At 47.2% G+C, this 15273-nt stretch overlaps 2 protein-coding genes across 4 annotated transcripts in view; one reads left to right on the top strand and one right to left on the bottom strand.

Annotated features, from left to right (window-relative positions):
- Nucleotides 1-12892, top strand: part of LOC118532997 (uncharacterized) — a 541221-nt gene extending 528329 nt beyond the window's left edge. Inside the window, exons 5-6 of the mRNA XM_078064053.1 lie at nucleotides 11804-11930; nucleotides 12061-12892. The gene's annotated coding sequence lies outside the window, so the exon portion shown is untranslated. The remainder of the gene's footprint in view (nucleotides 1-11803; nucleotides 11931-12060) is intronic.
- Nucleotides 1-15273, bottom strand: part of ANOS1 (anosmin 1) — a 694126-nt gene that overhangs the window by 34066 nt on the left and 644787 nt on the right. For all 3 annotated transcript variants that reach the window (XM_078064553.1, XM_078064552.1, XM_078064551.1), the window contains 2 exons: nucleotides 10342-10547; nucleotides 7572-7716 (listed from right to left, as the gene is read on the bottom strand). In XM_078064553.1, coding sequence (XP_077920679.1) covers nucleotides 7572-7716; nucleotides 10342-10547 — 351 coding nt within the window. The remainder of the gene's footprint in view (nucleotides 1-7571; nucleotides 7717-10341; nucleotides 10548-15273) is intronic.

The following is a 15273-nucleotide window of genomic DNA, read 5'->3' as shown; positions in this document are numbered from 1 at the left end:
GTATCGGATCCCTTACGGACACCATCCACGTCAGGGGGACATCCCCTCTGACACCGTCTACACCATGTCCCTGCAGACGGCATCGGATCCCCTACGGACACCATCCACGTCAGGGGGACATCCCCTCTGACACCGTCTACACCATGTCCCTGCAGACGGCATCGGATCCCCTACGGACACCATCCACGTCAGGGGGACATCCCCTCTGACACCGTCTACACCATGTCCCTGCAGACGGCATCGGATCCCCTACGGACACCATCCACGTCAGGGGGACATCCCCTCTGACACCGTCTACACCATGTCCCTGCAGACGGCATCGGATCCCCTACGGACACCATCCACGTCAGGGGGACATCCCCTCTGACACCGTCTACACCATGTCCGTGCAGACGGCATCAGATCCCCTACGGACACCATCCATGTCAGGGGGACATCCCCTCTGACACCGTCTACACCATGTCCCTGAAGACGGCATCGGATCCCCTACGGACACCATCCACGTCAGGGGGACATCCCCTCTGACACCGTCTACACCATGTCCCTGCAGACGGCATCGGATCCCCTACGGACACCATCCACGTCAGGGGGACATCCCCTCTGACACCGTCTACACCATGTCCCTGCAGACGGCATCGGATCCCCTACGGACACCATCCACGTCAGGGGGACATCCCCTCTGACACCGTCTACACCATGTCCCTGAAGATGGCATCAGATCCCCTATGGACACCATCCACATCAGGGGGACATCCCCTCTGACACCGTCTACACCATGTCCCTGCAGACGGCATCGGATCCCCTACGGACACCATCCACGTCGGGGAGGAGGGTGTCCCCCTCTGACACCATCTACACCATCTCCCTGCAGCGCACTGGATCTTCCAGGGTACGGGCTCAGTCCTGTAGGACTGCCCCCCCACTTCAGAGACCAATCACAAATCAGGCTGTCACCTGTGACCCTCGCTACCTGCTATAAAGTGGAGGTTCCAACCACCAACTCCTTGGGTTCAGGTAATTTGCTAGAGTGGCTCACAGAACTCAGAAACATTTACTTCCTAAATTACCTATCGGTTTATGATAGACGGCTGTAAGTCAGGATGAGGCAGATGAAGAGATGCCCAGAGTCAGGTCCGGGAGAAGGGACACAGGGCTTCCGCACCCTCCCAGGGGCACCGCTCTCCCCCAGACCTCCGTGTTCACTGTCCCGTTCAGCCTCCTGTCTGTTTGCATGTTTATGGAGTCTCTGTGCCAGGGATGAAGACCGAATACATGCTGCTGATTGTAAATCACAGCATCCCAGCTACTTTCTGAGAGGCGCTGGGTCATCCCCCAGGGAGAGCCAGTGTGCCTAGCAGCACGGAGAGCTCAGAGCACACAGAAGCTGGGCCAGGACACAGAACTCACAGGCCTCTCGGGCAAAACTCATCCCTTTCCTGATCGCCGGGGACGTCAAGAATCCTGCTGGTCACACCTAAAGTATTTGTTAACTCGCTAACTAAGGATTGAAGATCTTCACAAGCCCATTTATGCTTCTAATCCCTTTAATAATCTGCGACTTTGAGAATTTGCCATGGATAAGCAAAAGTTTAGATACTATGTTTAATCTCTATGTGAATTTTATCTTCCTACTTTGTTATGTCCTACACATGCTTTTATTTTTCATTACATATAGGCAAGGACGTAGTTTTCTGTATCTCAAGATGGAAATGCCATTGCTTTATTGAAATGCATGCACACTAGCGTTGCCGAGTCACCCCACACGGGAAGGACAGGGAGACGCGGGCCTCTGTCCTAGGAGCATGGCCCTGACTCTAAGGGGGAGTCCTGCACTGTCAGTAATAAACCAAAACGCAATAAAGTCATTTCTACGTGTTGTGAAAAGATACGAGGTATGACTGATACTCTTTAATAGCCCCAAAGGTAAGAGAACTGAATGAGTACACTATTTTTTCAAACGTCAAAATTCTGAATAATTTTACAGATCAAGAGATTCAGCATATTTCCTCCTCTCTGCTCCATTTTTAAGAGCTAGAAGAATACCCCAGTTGCCTGATGCAACTATAAAACCTTTGCAATCTGTCAACCCTGGAAATGATCCTCCTGCCTCCAAAAAAGCAAGCTGCATTTCCATTCAAGAGTGTTACATCTTTCTTCCTTCGAGGGGCTCTTTTATAACACAGCATGAACACTCAGCTTTTGCTTATGTAGGGATTTGTGTCATTGAAACACTGAGTAGCCTGCAGACCTGGGAAAACGTATTTCAAAAAGTAATTTATATGCTGGCATTTACTACCCTCTTTCGTATAAAATGTAATTTCCCTGGCTTATACTATAAAGTTGTAATTATTCTTTACTTCTCGTTGGTCCATGATGAAATATACAGTGTTCTTGTAAAAGTCATATATTAGGGGTGCCTGGGTGGCTCAGTCGATTAAGCGTCCACCTTCGACTCAGGTTATGATCCCAGGGTCATGACCCCAGGGTTCTGGGATCGAGACCCGCATCAGGCTCCCTGCTCAGTGGGGAACCTGCTTCTCCCTCTCCCTCTGCAGCTCCCTCTGCTTATTCTCTCATTCCCTCTCTCTCTCTATGTCAAATAAATAAATAAAATCTTTTTTAAAAAGTCATATACTAGCCCTCATGAGATTGCACATCAACTCCAGTATAAGAAATCCTGACAAATATTCACCTACGTCCTCCATAATCCTTCGTAAAGCCCTTCTCTTCCACAGGACACCCTGAGACTAAACAATATGCGTTATGACAGGTACTTTGCACTATTCATTTTTTACTTTTCCTCTATCACCTTTCTGAAGCCACATGAGAGGCATCAGCTAATTCTGAGAATAAAGTGGCCTTTGAAGGGTTAACTGTTGTAACTCCTTATTGATCAGGTAAAACATTATCTAATTTTAAAAGATGATTAGAAAGTGACATTAGCACTGAGAATCAACCTGTCCAATGGAAAGCTGACTGCGGTTGCAGGTAAGAGAGGGCTTCCTGACTAAGCGTGTTCCACAAATACTTCCAGAACAACGCCTGTGCACGGTGTGTATGCACATGGAGCGCAACAACGAAAGATAATCCGTGTTCCGTGACCTAGATGAGATTTTGGTTTGGTGGATGTTCTTTGCCAAGTCGGAAAGCGGTGGGCCTCCACCCCACATGGTGCAGTCTGCCATATCCAAAGGGAAGGATGTTTCTGCCTTGCAGTACAGAACAGGGGAAGAGAGACATGATGTGTTCATATTTATGGGGAACCGAGTGCCTTACCGAGAGGGAGGAAGCTGAACTCTATTGTGCAATATGGCTTAAGGTGTGAGAGACAGGTTTACAATCATCCTGGAGAAGTTGGGAGACGAAGCTAGTCCACGAGGGTCTCACTGACCCGATGGGCCAGGAAGAGTGAGAAAGCCCGAGATGTGCAACTGCAGAGCCCCAGAGCCCCCTCGCAGCTCGGTCCGGGCACGACCATGATGGGGCGCTCCACGGTGAGCCCTCTACAAGGGCACGGCTGAGCTCGGATTCTTTTCCTCCTTGTTCTCAGTTGTGGGAATGCACACAAATTATGGGAGTCTGCAATCCCACACCAGTTTCTAATGGGGAAGGAATGCTGTTTACCGGAAAAACCAGGACACTAAAAGGCAAACCTACTTTACAGGACAGACGAAATCCCCAGAAGCAGGAACAAAAGGTCTGAAGGACTTGGGTCTGAGGAGGAAGCTGGGGAGGGATGAAGGGGAAAGGAGTGAAGGACGAACTTTGGGGAGAAGATGAAGAGGTGACACTCTCAGAACTCAGAAGAGGGAGAGATCTGTTACATGGTGAATATTTTCTAAAGCACGTGTTGGTTGCCATCTACAAAATGGATAGTTAAGGAAGACTGGAGACAAATATTAATTAGGGAAGTATTTTAACTCTAAGAAAGAGGTGGGAATGGCCTGAACATGGCAAAGAATTTGACAGATCCCACATAGAATTTGACATTAGAGACAGAAGGACTTTTTAAAGAATTGCATTTCTGGAGAAAAAGGGAAGAGAATCCTGAAGACGGCCTCTCGGGCTCTGGCGTGAACAGAAGGGTGAAGGGTGGAGCGGTGTGCTGCACGAGCCTGAGAGAGCCTCCCACTCCCCCTTCCTTCCTTCTCCCCCAGCACTGACTTCTCTGCACACTCGGGGCTCTTTCCGGTCTCTGCGCTTGCACACACTCCACACTCGTGTGGGCTGATGCCCATGCCTCCTGGGCCCGCGGGGGCCTCCCTGCTCTTCAGGGCTCTCCTTTTCCACTGCCACCTTGGTGTCTTCTGCTTCCACGGTTCCTCACGGCTCCGTGTGCAATGGGCTGATGCTCATGTGGTCTTGTGTACATGCTTATCTTCCAAACTCAACATTAGGCAGAGATCAGAATGCATCTAGTGCTGCAATAACGTGTGTGTGCACGTGTGCGTGCATGCGTATGCATGTATCTGTGTGTATGCGTGTGTGCGCGCGTTTTGTATGTGTGCACGTGTATATGTGTGTGCATGTGTGTGTGCATGTATGTGTGTGCATCTGTATGTGTGTGTGCATGCGTATGTGTGTGCATGTGTGTGCGTGTGTGCATGTGTATATGTGTGTGCATGTGTGTCTCCATGTGTATATGTGTGTGCATGTGCATATGTACATGTGTGTGCATGTGTATATGTGTGTGCATGTGTGTGCGTGTGTGCATGTGTATGTGTGTGCATGTGTATGTGTATGCATGTGTGCGTGTGCATGTGTATATGTATGTGTACGTGTGTGCATGTGTGTGCATGTGTATATGTGTGTATGCATGTGTGTGCATGTGTATGTGTGTGCATGTGTGTTCATGTGTATATGTGTGTGCATGTATGCATGTGTGTGCACGTGTGCGTGTGTGCATGTGTATGTGTGCGCGTGTGTATATGTGTGCATGTGTGTGCGTGTGTATATATCTGTGTGTGCATGATTGTGTGTGTGTGCATGTGTATATCTGTATGCGTGTGCATGTGTGTGCTTGTGTGCGTATGTGCTTGTCTGCTTGTGTGTGCATGTATATATGTATATGTGTGTGCATGTGTGTGTGCTTGTGTATATGTGTGCATGTGTGTACATGTGTGTGCGTGTGCATGTGTGTGCGTGTGTATATTTGTATGCATGTGTGTGTACGTGCGTGCGTGTGTGTGCATGTGTGTGCGTATGTGTGCGTGTGTATGTATTTGTATGCATGTGTGTGTACGTGCGTGCATGTGTGTGCGTCTGTATATGTGTGTGCATGTGTGTACGTGTGTGCATGGGTATATGTGTATGCGTGTGTGCAAGTGTGTGTGCATGTATGTGTGTGTGCGAGTGTGCATGTGTGCGCGTGTGTATATGTGTGTGCATGTGTGCGTGCGTATGTGTATGTGTGTGCGTGTATGTGTGCATGTGTGCGCGTGTATGTGTATGCACGTGTGCATGTGTATGCGTGTGTGTGCGAGTGTGCATGTGTATATGTGTGTGCGTGTGTATGTGTGTGCATGTGTATGTGCGTGTGCGCGCCTGTGTGTGTGTATGCGTGTGGGCGTGTGTGCATGTGTATATGGTGTGCATGTGTGTGTGCGTGTGTATGTGTGTGTGCATGTGTGCGTGTATGTGTATGCACGTGTGTATGTGTATGCACGTGTGCATGTGTATGCGTGTGTGCATGTGTGTGTGCGAGTGTGCATGTCTATGTGTGTGCGTGTGTGCGTGTGTGCGCGTGTGCATGTCTGTGTGTGCATGTGTGCGCGTGTGCATGTGTGTGTGCGTGTGTATATGGGTGTGCACGTGTGTGCGTCTGTGCGTGTATGTGTGTGCATGTGTGCGTGTGTGTATACGTGCGTGTGTATGTGTATGCAGGTGTGCATGCGTATGCGTGTGTGCATGTGTGTGCGTATGTGTATGCGCGTGTGCATGTGTGTGCGTATGTGTATGCACGTGTTCATGTGTGTGCGTGTATGTGCGTGTGCATGCGTGTGCGTGTGTGCATGTGTATGCGTGTGCATGTGTGCGTATGTGTATGCACGTGTGCATGTGTGTGCGTGTGTGTATACGTGTGCGTATGTGTGCGTGTGCGCATGCAGGTGTATACACGTGTGCATGTGTATGCGTGTGTATATGTGTGTGCGTGTGTGCATGTGTGTGCGTATGTGTATGCACGTGTGTATGTGTATGCATGTGTGCATGTGTATGTGTGTGTGTATGCGTGTGTGCGTATGTGTATGCACGTGTGCATGTGTACGTGTGTATGCATGTGTGTATGCACGTGTGCATGCATGTGTGCATGTGTGTGCGTATGTGCATGTGCACGTGTGTGCGTGTGTATACACGTGTGCGTGTGTGCGTGCGTGTGTGCGTGCACATGCACAGACAAGCACACACACACAACCACATGGCACATATATACCAGATCGTGTATACTTGGTCTATGCGGTACATTATACCAGATCGTGTATACTTGGTCTATGCGGTACATACACTCTACAGTGCACCTGTGTTTCTCATATAAGAGAGTCTAACACAGTAAGTATCCCCATCATTAGACACAGTAATGTCATAATCCATAGCCCTACATTCCAGGTTGAGGAGTGGATGGACGGATGACAGGATTGGAAAATCAGTATAAGTTGCTAAACATATAGAAAAGTTTCCATGAGAAGTTTTAGGTAAAAGTTGTGTTATACCCAGACTCATACAAAGATATCGTAGACTGTTTCAAATACATTTAATCTCCAAAGAGACGGTTTCTCAAACACGTAGGAAGCTCTGTTTCTAGAACTTTTTTGAAAGCGTCATTTCAAACAGACCTGCTCGTTCTGATCCGATGTTTCGCAGGTGGTAGAAGATAATTACAAGCAATGACCGCGTCTAATTCTGCATAGCGAGGCTCACCTCTCCGAAATTCAGACAAGGTTTTAGCCCATCCTTCTGCCCTCTGCACCAGACCCATGATGAAAGGCAGACACCACGGGGCTCTACTCGTAGGGAATCAACATCACACGCCCCTTTCATCTGCCCCGTTCCCAGAAACCTTGCCAGGCGCTTCTCCACTGCGGCTCTGACCTGTCCCCTCTTGTGAACAAAGCCAGAAACAGGAAAGTAACTTATTTTCTGGCTCAGATAGGAGTGCCATGTAAGACTCTCCTTCTGCTTTGCACAGTTTGTCGCAAACATGCTAGTTTAGGAAAGCCGGAAACTAGGAAAATCAATATGGGAATAACTTACTAACTGCAAGATGAAGGGATGGTGAGCGCTGGGGAATACCCGTGAAAACGGGTGTGTCTCCTGTCACGTTTTTAGGGGACCTAAGTTTTCTTGTTAAATTTCCATTGTGACACCAAAATATTGCATATTCAGTGGATAAAAATCAAAAGAGAAACTTCAAAGGGGAAAGTGTGTGACGCACGGTCGTTCTAGAGGTCATCTTGCTCGGCACTGTAGGTTTACCACCCGCAAGATTTACCGGGTCACGATTCCAGGTGAGACCCCCCCACCCGGGGCAAGTCCTGGCTTTCGTGCCCACCCGACAACAAGCACGGGGCACTTACTGCGGCTGGCGGCGTGCACGGGCGTGAAGTGCAGGGAGGCCTTGGCCCCCTTCAGGCGCGTCTGCCCCCAGTATGCGATGGCCTGCAGCTCCACTGTGTAGCCGTAGTCCGGCTGGAGTCTGTCCAGGAGCACGGAATTCTGGGACTGCAGAGAAGACAAGATGCGCCAAGCCCGTTACAAGCCTGCCCTGCCCGTCCTCTTCATCCCGAAGCCAGATGGTCCTCGGGAAGCACACATCCACCTCTACCCGGCGTATGCCTTCATTCTCTCAGGTCACACAGTTCTCCTCATCTTGAGCCTCTGAAAATGCAGTTTTACTCTGCGTCCAGATAAATTTTACAGAATGGTCAAACATATTCTTTGGAAACGGTTCCTTATCCTAATTACTGGATCCTCTCCGATACTACAGAAATGAGTAATTCTGTCGCCTCCCATCCTAGACACCACTTCACGGAGAAAAGAAACGGGTCTGTCATAACCTGACAGAAGCTCATGTTGGCTCATACCTGGAAAAATTATGAATTGACATTCACTATTTCTTTAATATTTCTTTTAAATCTTCTCTGAGTGACTTTCAATCAAAAGTAGTAGGAAAAATCCTCCTAAGAAAATGCTTCAAGATTTTTTTGTCATCATTATTGTTAATACCAAGCACTCATCCAAGCACGTGTGTGTGACCTGTAGCATTAAGTGAAGCTGGAGGCCGGACAGGAATTCTACTAAACTCTGAGAGATCCAGTGACACATCGGAGCAAACCAGGTGTCTGATCGAGGCTCCGAGACAGGAGCACAGGTCTGATAACTCTGAGTCGGGTGCTTTTTCTCGTCTGGAATCATCAAGCACTGAGTCACATAAGTAACTCCTGCGTTTAAGTTCCACAGTCACCTGGTCGCATTTGGATCATAATTTCAGGTCTCGTGAGATCTCTTTTCAGCAAGAGAACAGGCTTTTCATGGGCATGTCAGAAGCGTGAGCGTAACGCTCACCGTGAATTATAGATGGCTTCGCTTTACGATTTGGGCGTTTGAGGGGTGAATGATCAGACCTCGGCCATCGTCATCTGTTTGGCTCTGGAAGGCTGATGGCCGAGCCGCAAGTCTGAGCGTCAGACGCCAGGCCGTGGCTACGTCTCCGTGGGGAGGCAGGGCCCGTGCTCTGCCCCGGTACCGCCACAGAGAAACCCTCTCGGCGCCTCGTGGTGGACCATCTACCTCTCTGAGAGTGTGTCTGCATGAACTACCAATTCTCACTTTCTTCTACTGGGAGTTTCCTGTCGGATGGCTTATCACTCTCCCCAAACTGCTATCTCCTGAGGAAAAGAAAATGCACTTTTGAAAGAGCATCCCCTTGAAAAATCCCCCTCTTCTTATTTACCAAGGATATTAGAATGGTATCTTAGTGAATGGGAACCTATTGACCCCCAAAAAGAACATTTCATAATTTCTCATGTTCTTTTGGATTTCTTCAGTTTCTAATCTTCATCTCAGTTGCTCAGATTTTAACATTGAGAATTTAGGGATCCACAGGACCTATAGCTTGCCTACAGTGGATCCAAAAACGTTAAGTCACTCATAAGATAGTGACCTACAGTTTTGGCTCACCTGGCCTATTAGTGACTTCAAGAAAATCTGCAGTTTAAGTTTTATTTATCTAACTGATATAGAATAGAAATAAACTGCAAAGTTTCCTAGTAACCCATGATGCTGTTTGCTGACTGATGGCATCCGTGTGTGCGTGCACATGTGTGTGCATGTGCGTGTGTGCATGTGCGTGCAGACCCTGTAACCACGGCACAGGTCACATTTTGCTTCCAACCCCTATGATCCCACAACCTGAGCTCCTTTAAATCTTCCTATGACATAACCAGGCGTTGCCAATTATCGCTTATTGTGAAGTCCGTGAAAATAAAGAATGGGACTGTCAGAAAGTTTCTTAAAAATAAAACCAAAATAGGCATCAGCTAAATATCGAGGATACGGACTTTTGGGCACATGTTTTAGAATTCTAAATGGCACAGAAATCGGAATCTTCACTGCCAAAAAAAAAAAAAAAAAAAGTCTTGTTATCCTTTTTAAAAAATACTTTCAAACATGTATTTTTTATGGAATTCAGCCTTATAAATTAGGGAAGTTGTTTATGTAAGTTTTCTAACAATAAAGGAAACCGAGGAACTCCTTTCTCTGCACTAAGAATTTCATACAATGCCAAATGTTCACTCTCATAGAAATCTCATTTCAGAAAATGGTTCAGTGGAGACTTTATTTCTTGGCATCTGGAAAATAAACCATTCCAAGTTCTTTTAATCAATGAGAAAGATATATTGTCAAACATGCATTTTCTAAGCTGATTAGCTTACGAGGAAAATCCCCTGCGACAGGAAAGACACGGACGTTTGCTCGTCGATTTATAAGGATCTCAAACAAAACCAAAGAAGATGTAAATGTAAAAGACGTTTTGAGTTCTATCATTTTCTATGACTGGACAGTCAAGACAAAATGATTTCTGTTCCTCTCCTGGAGTTGTGGCTGCCATTTGGATAGGAGTAGGTCGATGGGCTACATTCAGCTATTTTCACCTAAAATGCCAAAGGCAAAACTTCTGGAATGGCCCTCCGTTCTCTGTACTTCCTCAGCCCAAAAAGGGGGATGGGAAGCTTTCTTTCACCCATTCCTTCCCTGAGCTCAGCAGAGGCCACCCTCCGATCTGTCGCCTTGAGTTCAAGTACACCGTGCAAGAAGACGCCACTCTTCCTTCTCGTGCCCACTTACCCCATCCGTGGTCTTTCTCCGCTTCTTTTTTGTGGGGACAAGGGATTTGCTGCTGACCGTCCAACTCCAAAACACCTTGTAGTGATGCACGGGGATGTCAGGTTCCTCGGGGAGATCCCAAACCACAGCCACGGTCACGGTGTTGTCACTGTTTACGGTGGAATTTGCAAGCCGGAGATTGGCCGGCGCGGGCGGTGCAGATGGATCTGAAATCCAGGAGAAAGACAAACCACATACTCTAGTACCAAGGTGACAACAAAACCCATATCCTTGTATGGCTAATGACTACATGGTCAACACGTGAGCGCTGCCCTTTACGTGTAGAAAAGCTGAAAACAAATACAACCTCCTCTGTAAGCCTCAAATGAAAATACAGACTACAAAAGAGTCAGATACATTGTTTGGGCCATATTTGTAATCCAGAAGGCTCCTGGTAGGCATTTACATAACCACTATAACCCAGCTAAATTTTCACTGTACAGAAATGGATAAGTTTGTATAAAACATGGTAAAATTTGGGGCACCTGGGTGGCTCAGTCGGTTAAGCATCGGACTCTTGGTTTTGGCTCAGGTCATGGTCCCACAGTCATGAGATCCAGCCCGTGCCGGGCTCTGCGCTCAGCACAGAGTCTGCCTGGGATTCTTTCTCCCTGTCCCTCTCCCACTGCCCCTCCCCGCTTACGTGCTCTCAAATAAATAAAATCTTTAAAAAAAAAAAAAAAGAAAACATGGTAAAATTCCATTTACGCTGGTTGACATTAAATAGGTCAGCAAAGGAGACCTGCGCTTGAAAACTCTGGAAAGAAAAAGATAGAAATCCAGCTCTCACAAGTAATTGCTTTCATCTTGGTGGCCCTGTAGCTTTTGATCCTTGCTTCAGCAAGAGCAACAAGGGAGATCAGCAAAAATAAAGCATTTTTTCTTAATCTACATTACAAATTGGATGACATACGGATAACATCCATTTTCGTAATTTCACCATTTCTTGCTTGTCACATAAACCAAAACCTTCTCAGCTGTCAAGAGACAGACTAGGCTCTGGAATTATTACCCTACAAATCTCCATTTTAAATATATCTAACAAAGATGACTACATATGCACAAGCTAGACGGGCTTTCCTTCATTCTCTGCCATGAAGTGAGCAAGTGTAGATGCCGCTCACCACAAATTATTTACAGATGGCTTTGTTTGAAGATGTCTTCCCAGAAAAATGCTGTCAAGAATTCGAATTATAATACCATCTGCATCAGAAGTGCAAACAAGTTGTATCCAACTTGATATAAATGAAGAAGACCGAGGGAAAAATACCCGTGTTTTTACTGTCAGGACCGTTTGTGATTTGGGAATGATGAAAACATGAATTATTTTTAAAAATATCTTGCTTTTTTTCTCTGAGATATATAGGGAAGGGTTGGAGGTTTGCTTGACTGCTTAGTTTTTAAAAACGAGAACATTTCGTAGTTGCTCTTTCAGGTAAGCGCCTAATCCAGAGCACGTTTCGTGATACCGTCGATCGGGCGGTTCTCAACAGTCAACTTCAGGAACCTTCTGGGAGCGCCCAAGACATACACTGGGATGCGCTGATGGGGTGAGTCCCAGTGGGGCCCCTGTATGCGTATGTTTTATGTATTTACATAAATATGTATCTGTAGGTTTTATGTAAGCTATTTCCCATGTAAAATGCACACATAATTCTGAAGTAGATGATCTCTGTGCAGGCTACAGCTTGAAAAGGATTGCACCCGACGGCCAGAAACAGGAGGTGCGCACATGACTCAGTTGTGCGTAAGCTGGAAGACGCTGGTTTCCCTTAGCCTGGGCAGGGGAAGCACCGGGTTCCTTGTGGTGTTGGCTCAGCAGAGCCGCCGAGAAGCCCCACTCCCATCGTCCACACGGAGTGACACCGCTCATCAGCACCTTCTCTTTGAGTCATAGTCTCCACTTGACACCACTCTGCTGAATTTCCCTTCAGTCCCGCAGGACACGGATTCTCTTCTCGCGCTCCGCAACCCCCTCCCGCCGTTTGTCCCCATGCCACCATCTCTAAACAGGACAGCACCCAGCCCCTGAACTCGGGGACCTCCCTCTTCTCTCTCATGTACTCGCACTTTCTAGGGATCTGGTTTGTCCCCATGCCACCATCTCTAAACAGGACAGCACCCAGCCCCTGAACTCGGGGACCTCCCTCTTCTCTCTCATGTACTCACACTTTCTAGGGATCTGGTTTGTCCCCATGCCACCATCTCTAAACAGGACAGCACACAGCCCCTGAACTCGGGGACCTCCCTCTTCTCTCTCATGTACTCGCACTTTCTAGGGATCTGGTTTGTCCCCATGCCACCATCTCTAAACAGGACAGCACCCAGCCCCTGAACTCGGGGACCTCCCTCTTCTCTCTCATGTACTCGCACTTTCTAGGGATCTGGTTTGTCCCCATGCCACCATCTCTAAACAGGACAGCACACAGCCCCTGAACTCGGGGACCTCCCTCTTCTCTCTCGTGTACTCGCACTTTCTAGGGATCTGGTCCAGTCCCAGCTTTACCTAAAGTCTTTGTGCCGCTGACTCTCAGATGTTATGTCTCCAAGAGAGATTTTGCCCCAAACGGAGAGTCCAATATTCGATGGTTCTCCTGTCAGCTCCACGTGGAGGTCTCAGAGCCAACTCGAAAATAATGTGTCCAACACTCAAATCATCATCGTTGTCAGCCCACCACACGGGCCACCATTTCAGTAAATGGAAACCCCTTCCTTCCGCCTAACCAGGCTGAAAACCCTGAGGTCACACACTTCTTGTGCTCTCATGTCCCTTCAGCAACACCTGGTAGCACTGACTTCAAAATACATCCAGAGTGGACGGCCTGCACCGAGGCACCACCATCATCCTTCCCCAGCCCCACCAGACCCCTCTGCTCTAGCCACATGGCTCCCATGCGATTTCTCAGAGAGGACAACCATGACGCTGAGGCTTTCCCCTGGGCTTTGCCTATATGCCTTCCCCCACGTCTCCCCACGGCGGGCTCCTCACCCACTGCGGGTCTACCAGAAGCCGCCCTGTTCAACAGAGCTAGCTGCTCTTTCCTCCTGCCACCGAGAAAGCTTTCACCGTGACCTCCTCCTGCTTTCTTGTTCTCCCACAGCCCATATTACCAACTGACTTATTATGCACTTTATTTGCTGTCTGCCTCCACATAGGATAATGAAAGCCCCATGAGGGGAGGATCTTTTTTATCTGTTTTGTTCCCTTCTGTATTCCCGGCATTGAGAAGAGGGCCTAGCAGGTAGTAGGCACTTGGGAAATCGTCGCTAAATGAGTAGATGAATGGATAACAAACACATTTCCTAACTGTTGGCTTTAATTTGTAAGGTGGTATTTCAGTGCCAGTTTTAAACCCCTCAACCGGAATGGGTGAATCCTAACAAGACCGTAAAGTGAACTACAAAATCAAAGGGGAGGCTCTTTCTGGCTTGAAATAAGAGACTCTGAGCAATCCCCCTTCCTCTGCGGTAGGACTCCAACTGTTACCTACAAAAAGGAGCTACAAACTTTTCCGAGAGGGAAACTAGTTTGCAAGCTAATCACCACTTCAAGACAAGGAAAACAATCTCAATATGTAAAGATGATCGTAGCAGTACATGTCTTCAGTGATGCACCTGAATGTCTGTATGCTGAAAATAAGTAGTTATGTGAATTCTCCACTTATTCTAGGTGCACAGGAAGAGCTCAAAATCATCTCCTCTTCTCAAGAAATTCAAGTGTAATATTGGGTATTTCGCCTGTGTCCTCATCTACTCCATTCACTACGTACTTACTTACTGCCCTGGAAAACTTGATCACGCCTTGGATGTGATCATAATGACCCAGAACAACGTCATCTCGTTGATGAAACATGAAACATGCAACAACATAATTCCTGACAATGACCTATGAGGAAATCATGCTTTCCAACATGTGAATTTGTATTTGCTTGACATTATCTGAAACGTAAAGCCCTTTCCAACAATTTACACTATCAAGATGGTAGACTTCCATTAGCAAGATGAGACACCCCTAAAATAATCACAGTTCAATTATGAAGCAAAAGGCAGTTGCAGAGATTGTCTGGTTACTGCCCTGATTCTCTGTAAACCAAATATTCATTTGTCCATTTATTTACTGTAGATGTCAGGTGAGAGGCAGCCCATCCCATTTCTCTAACCTGAAGGATTTCATTTGCAGTCCAAAAATTCCCATAGTCAAGCCATTCCCTGCCTTGTGTGATGGCTCCCTACATTAGGAAGGAAAATATATTCCCTTTGCTGAATCACAGAAGCTTTTCTTTCGGTTGGCATGATGTCTTAATTGCATTCAAATTTTGAAAGGTCTACTTGGAAGTCTGCATGTGAAAAAAATATACATATAAAGACTCTACATTTTAATAAAGCCCTAAGGGATTCTGCAATTTATTTACTTGGCACGTTTTTTTAGAAACTGGTGAAGGTCTTCAGGTTACAGAGGGAAAGTGACTTGTCCAAGGTCATTCAAGTAATGGGTGGCAGCAGTCAGGAGACTGAAAAGGAGGGCAGAAAGAGGAAGTTGAGGGTCTAAAATACACACCTACACAGGCCACACCTCTACCTGTGTTATACGTCACCATCATGACCATGGGCCGCTGTGCCGGCAGAAAGAAAATACAGGAAGCCCTTTCGTGGGCAAAGTGTCTGTCGTAATAGTTTAGTGCAGGGACTGACAAACTCTTTTGGTCAGGGGGCTGAATAAACTTAACTTCAGGATCTGCAGACCACACGGTCTCTGTGGCAACTGCCTAACTTTGCTACTGTAGCTCAAAAGCAGCCATGGAAACGATGTCAACAAATGAGCCGTGTGCCAATAAAACTTTATCTGTAAAAGCAAGCAGCAAGGCAAATTTGGACCGCAGGCCACAGACTGCC

The sequence above is a fragment of the Halichoerus grypus genome, chromosome X, assembly GCF_964656455.1.
Source record: "Halichoerus grypus chromosome X, mHalGry1.hap1.1, whole genome shotgun sequence".
Classification (NCBI taxonomy): Eukaryota; Metazoa; Chordata; class Mammalia; order Carnivora; family Phocidae; genus Halichoerus; species Halichoerus grypus.
Note: the sequence above shows the minus strand (reverse complement) of the source record. Positions and strands in the feature narration are given on the sequence as shown.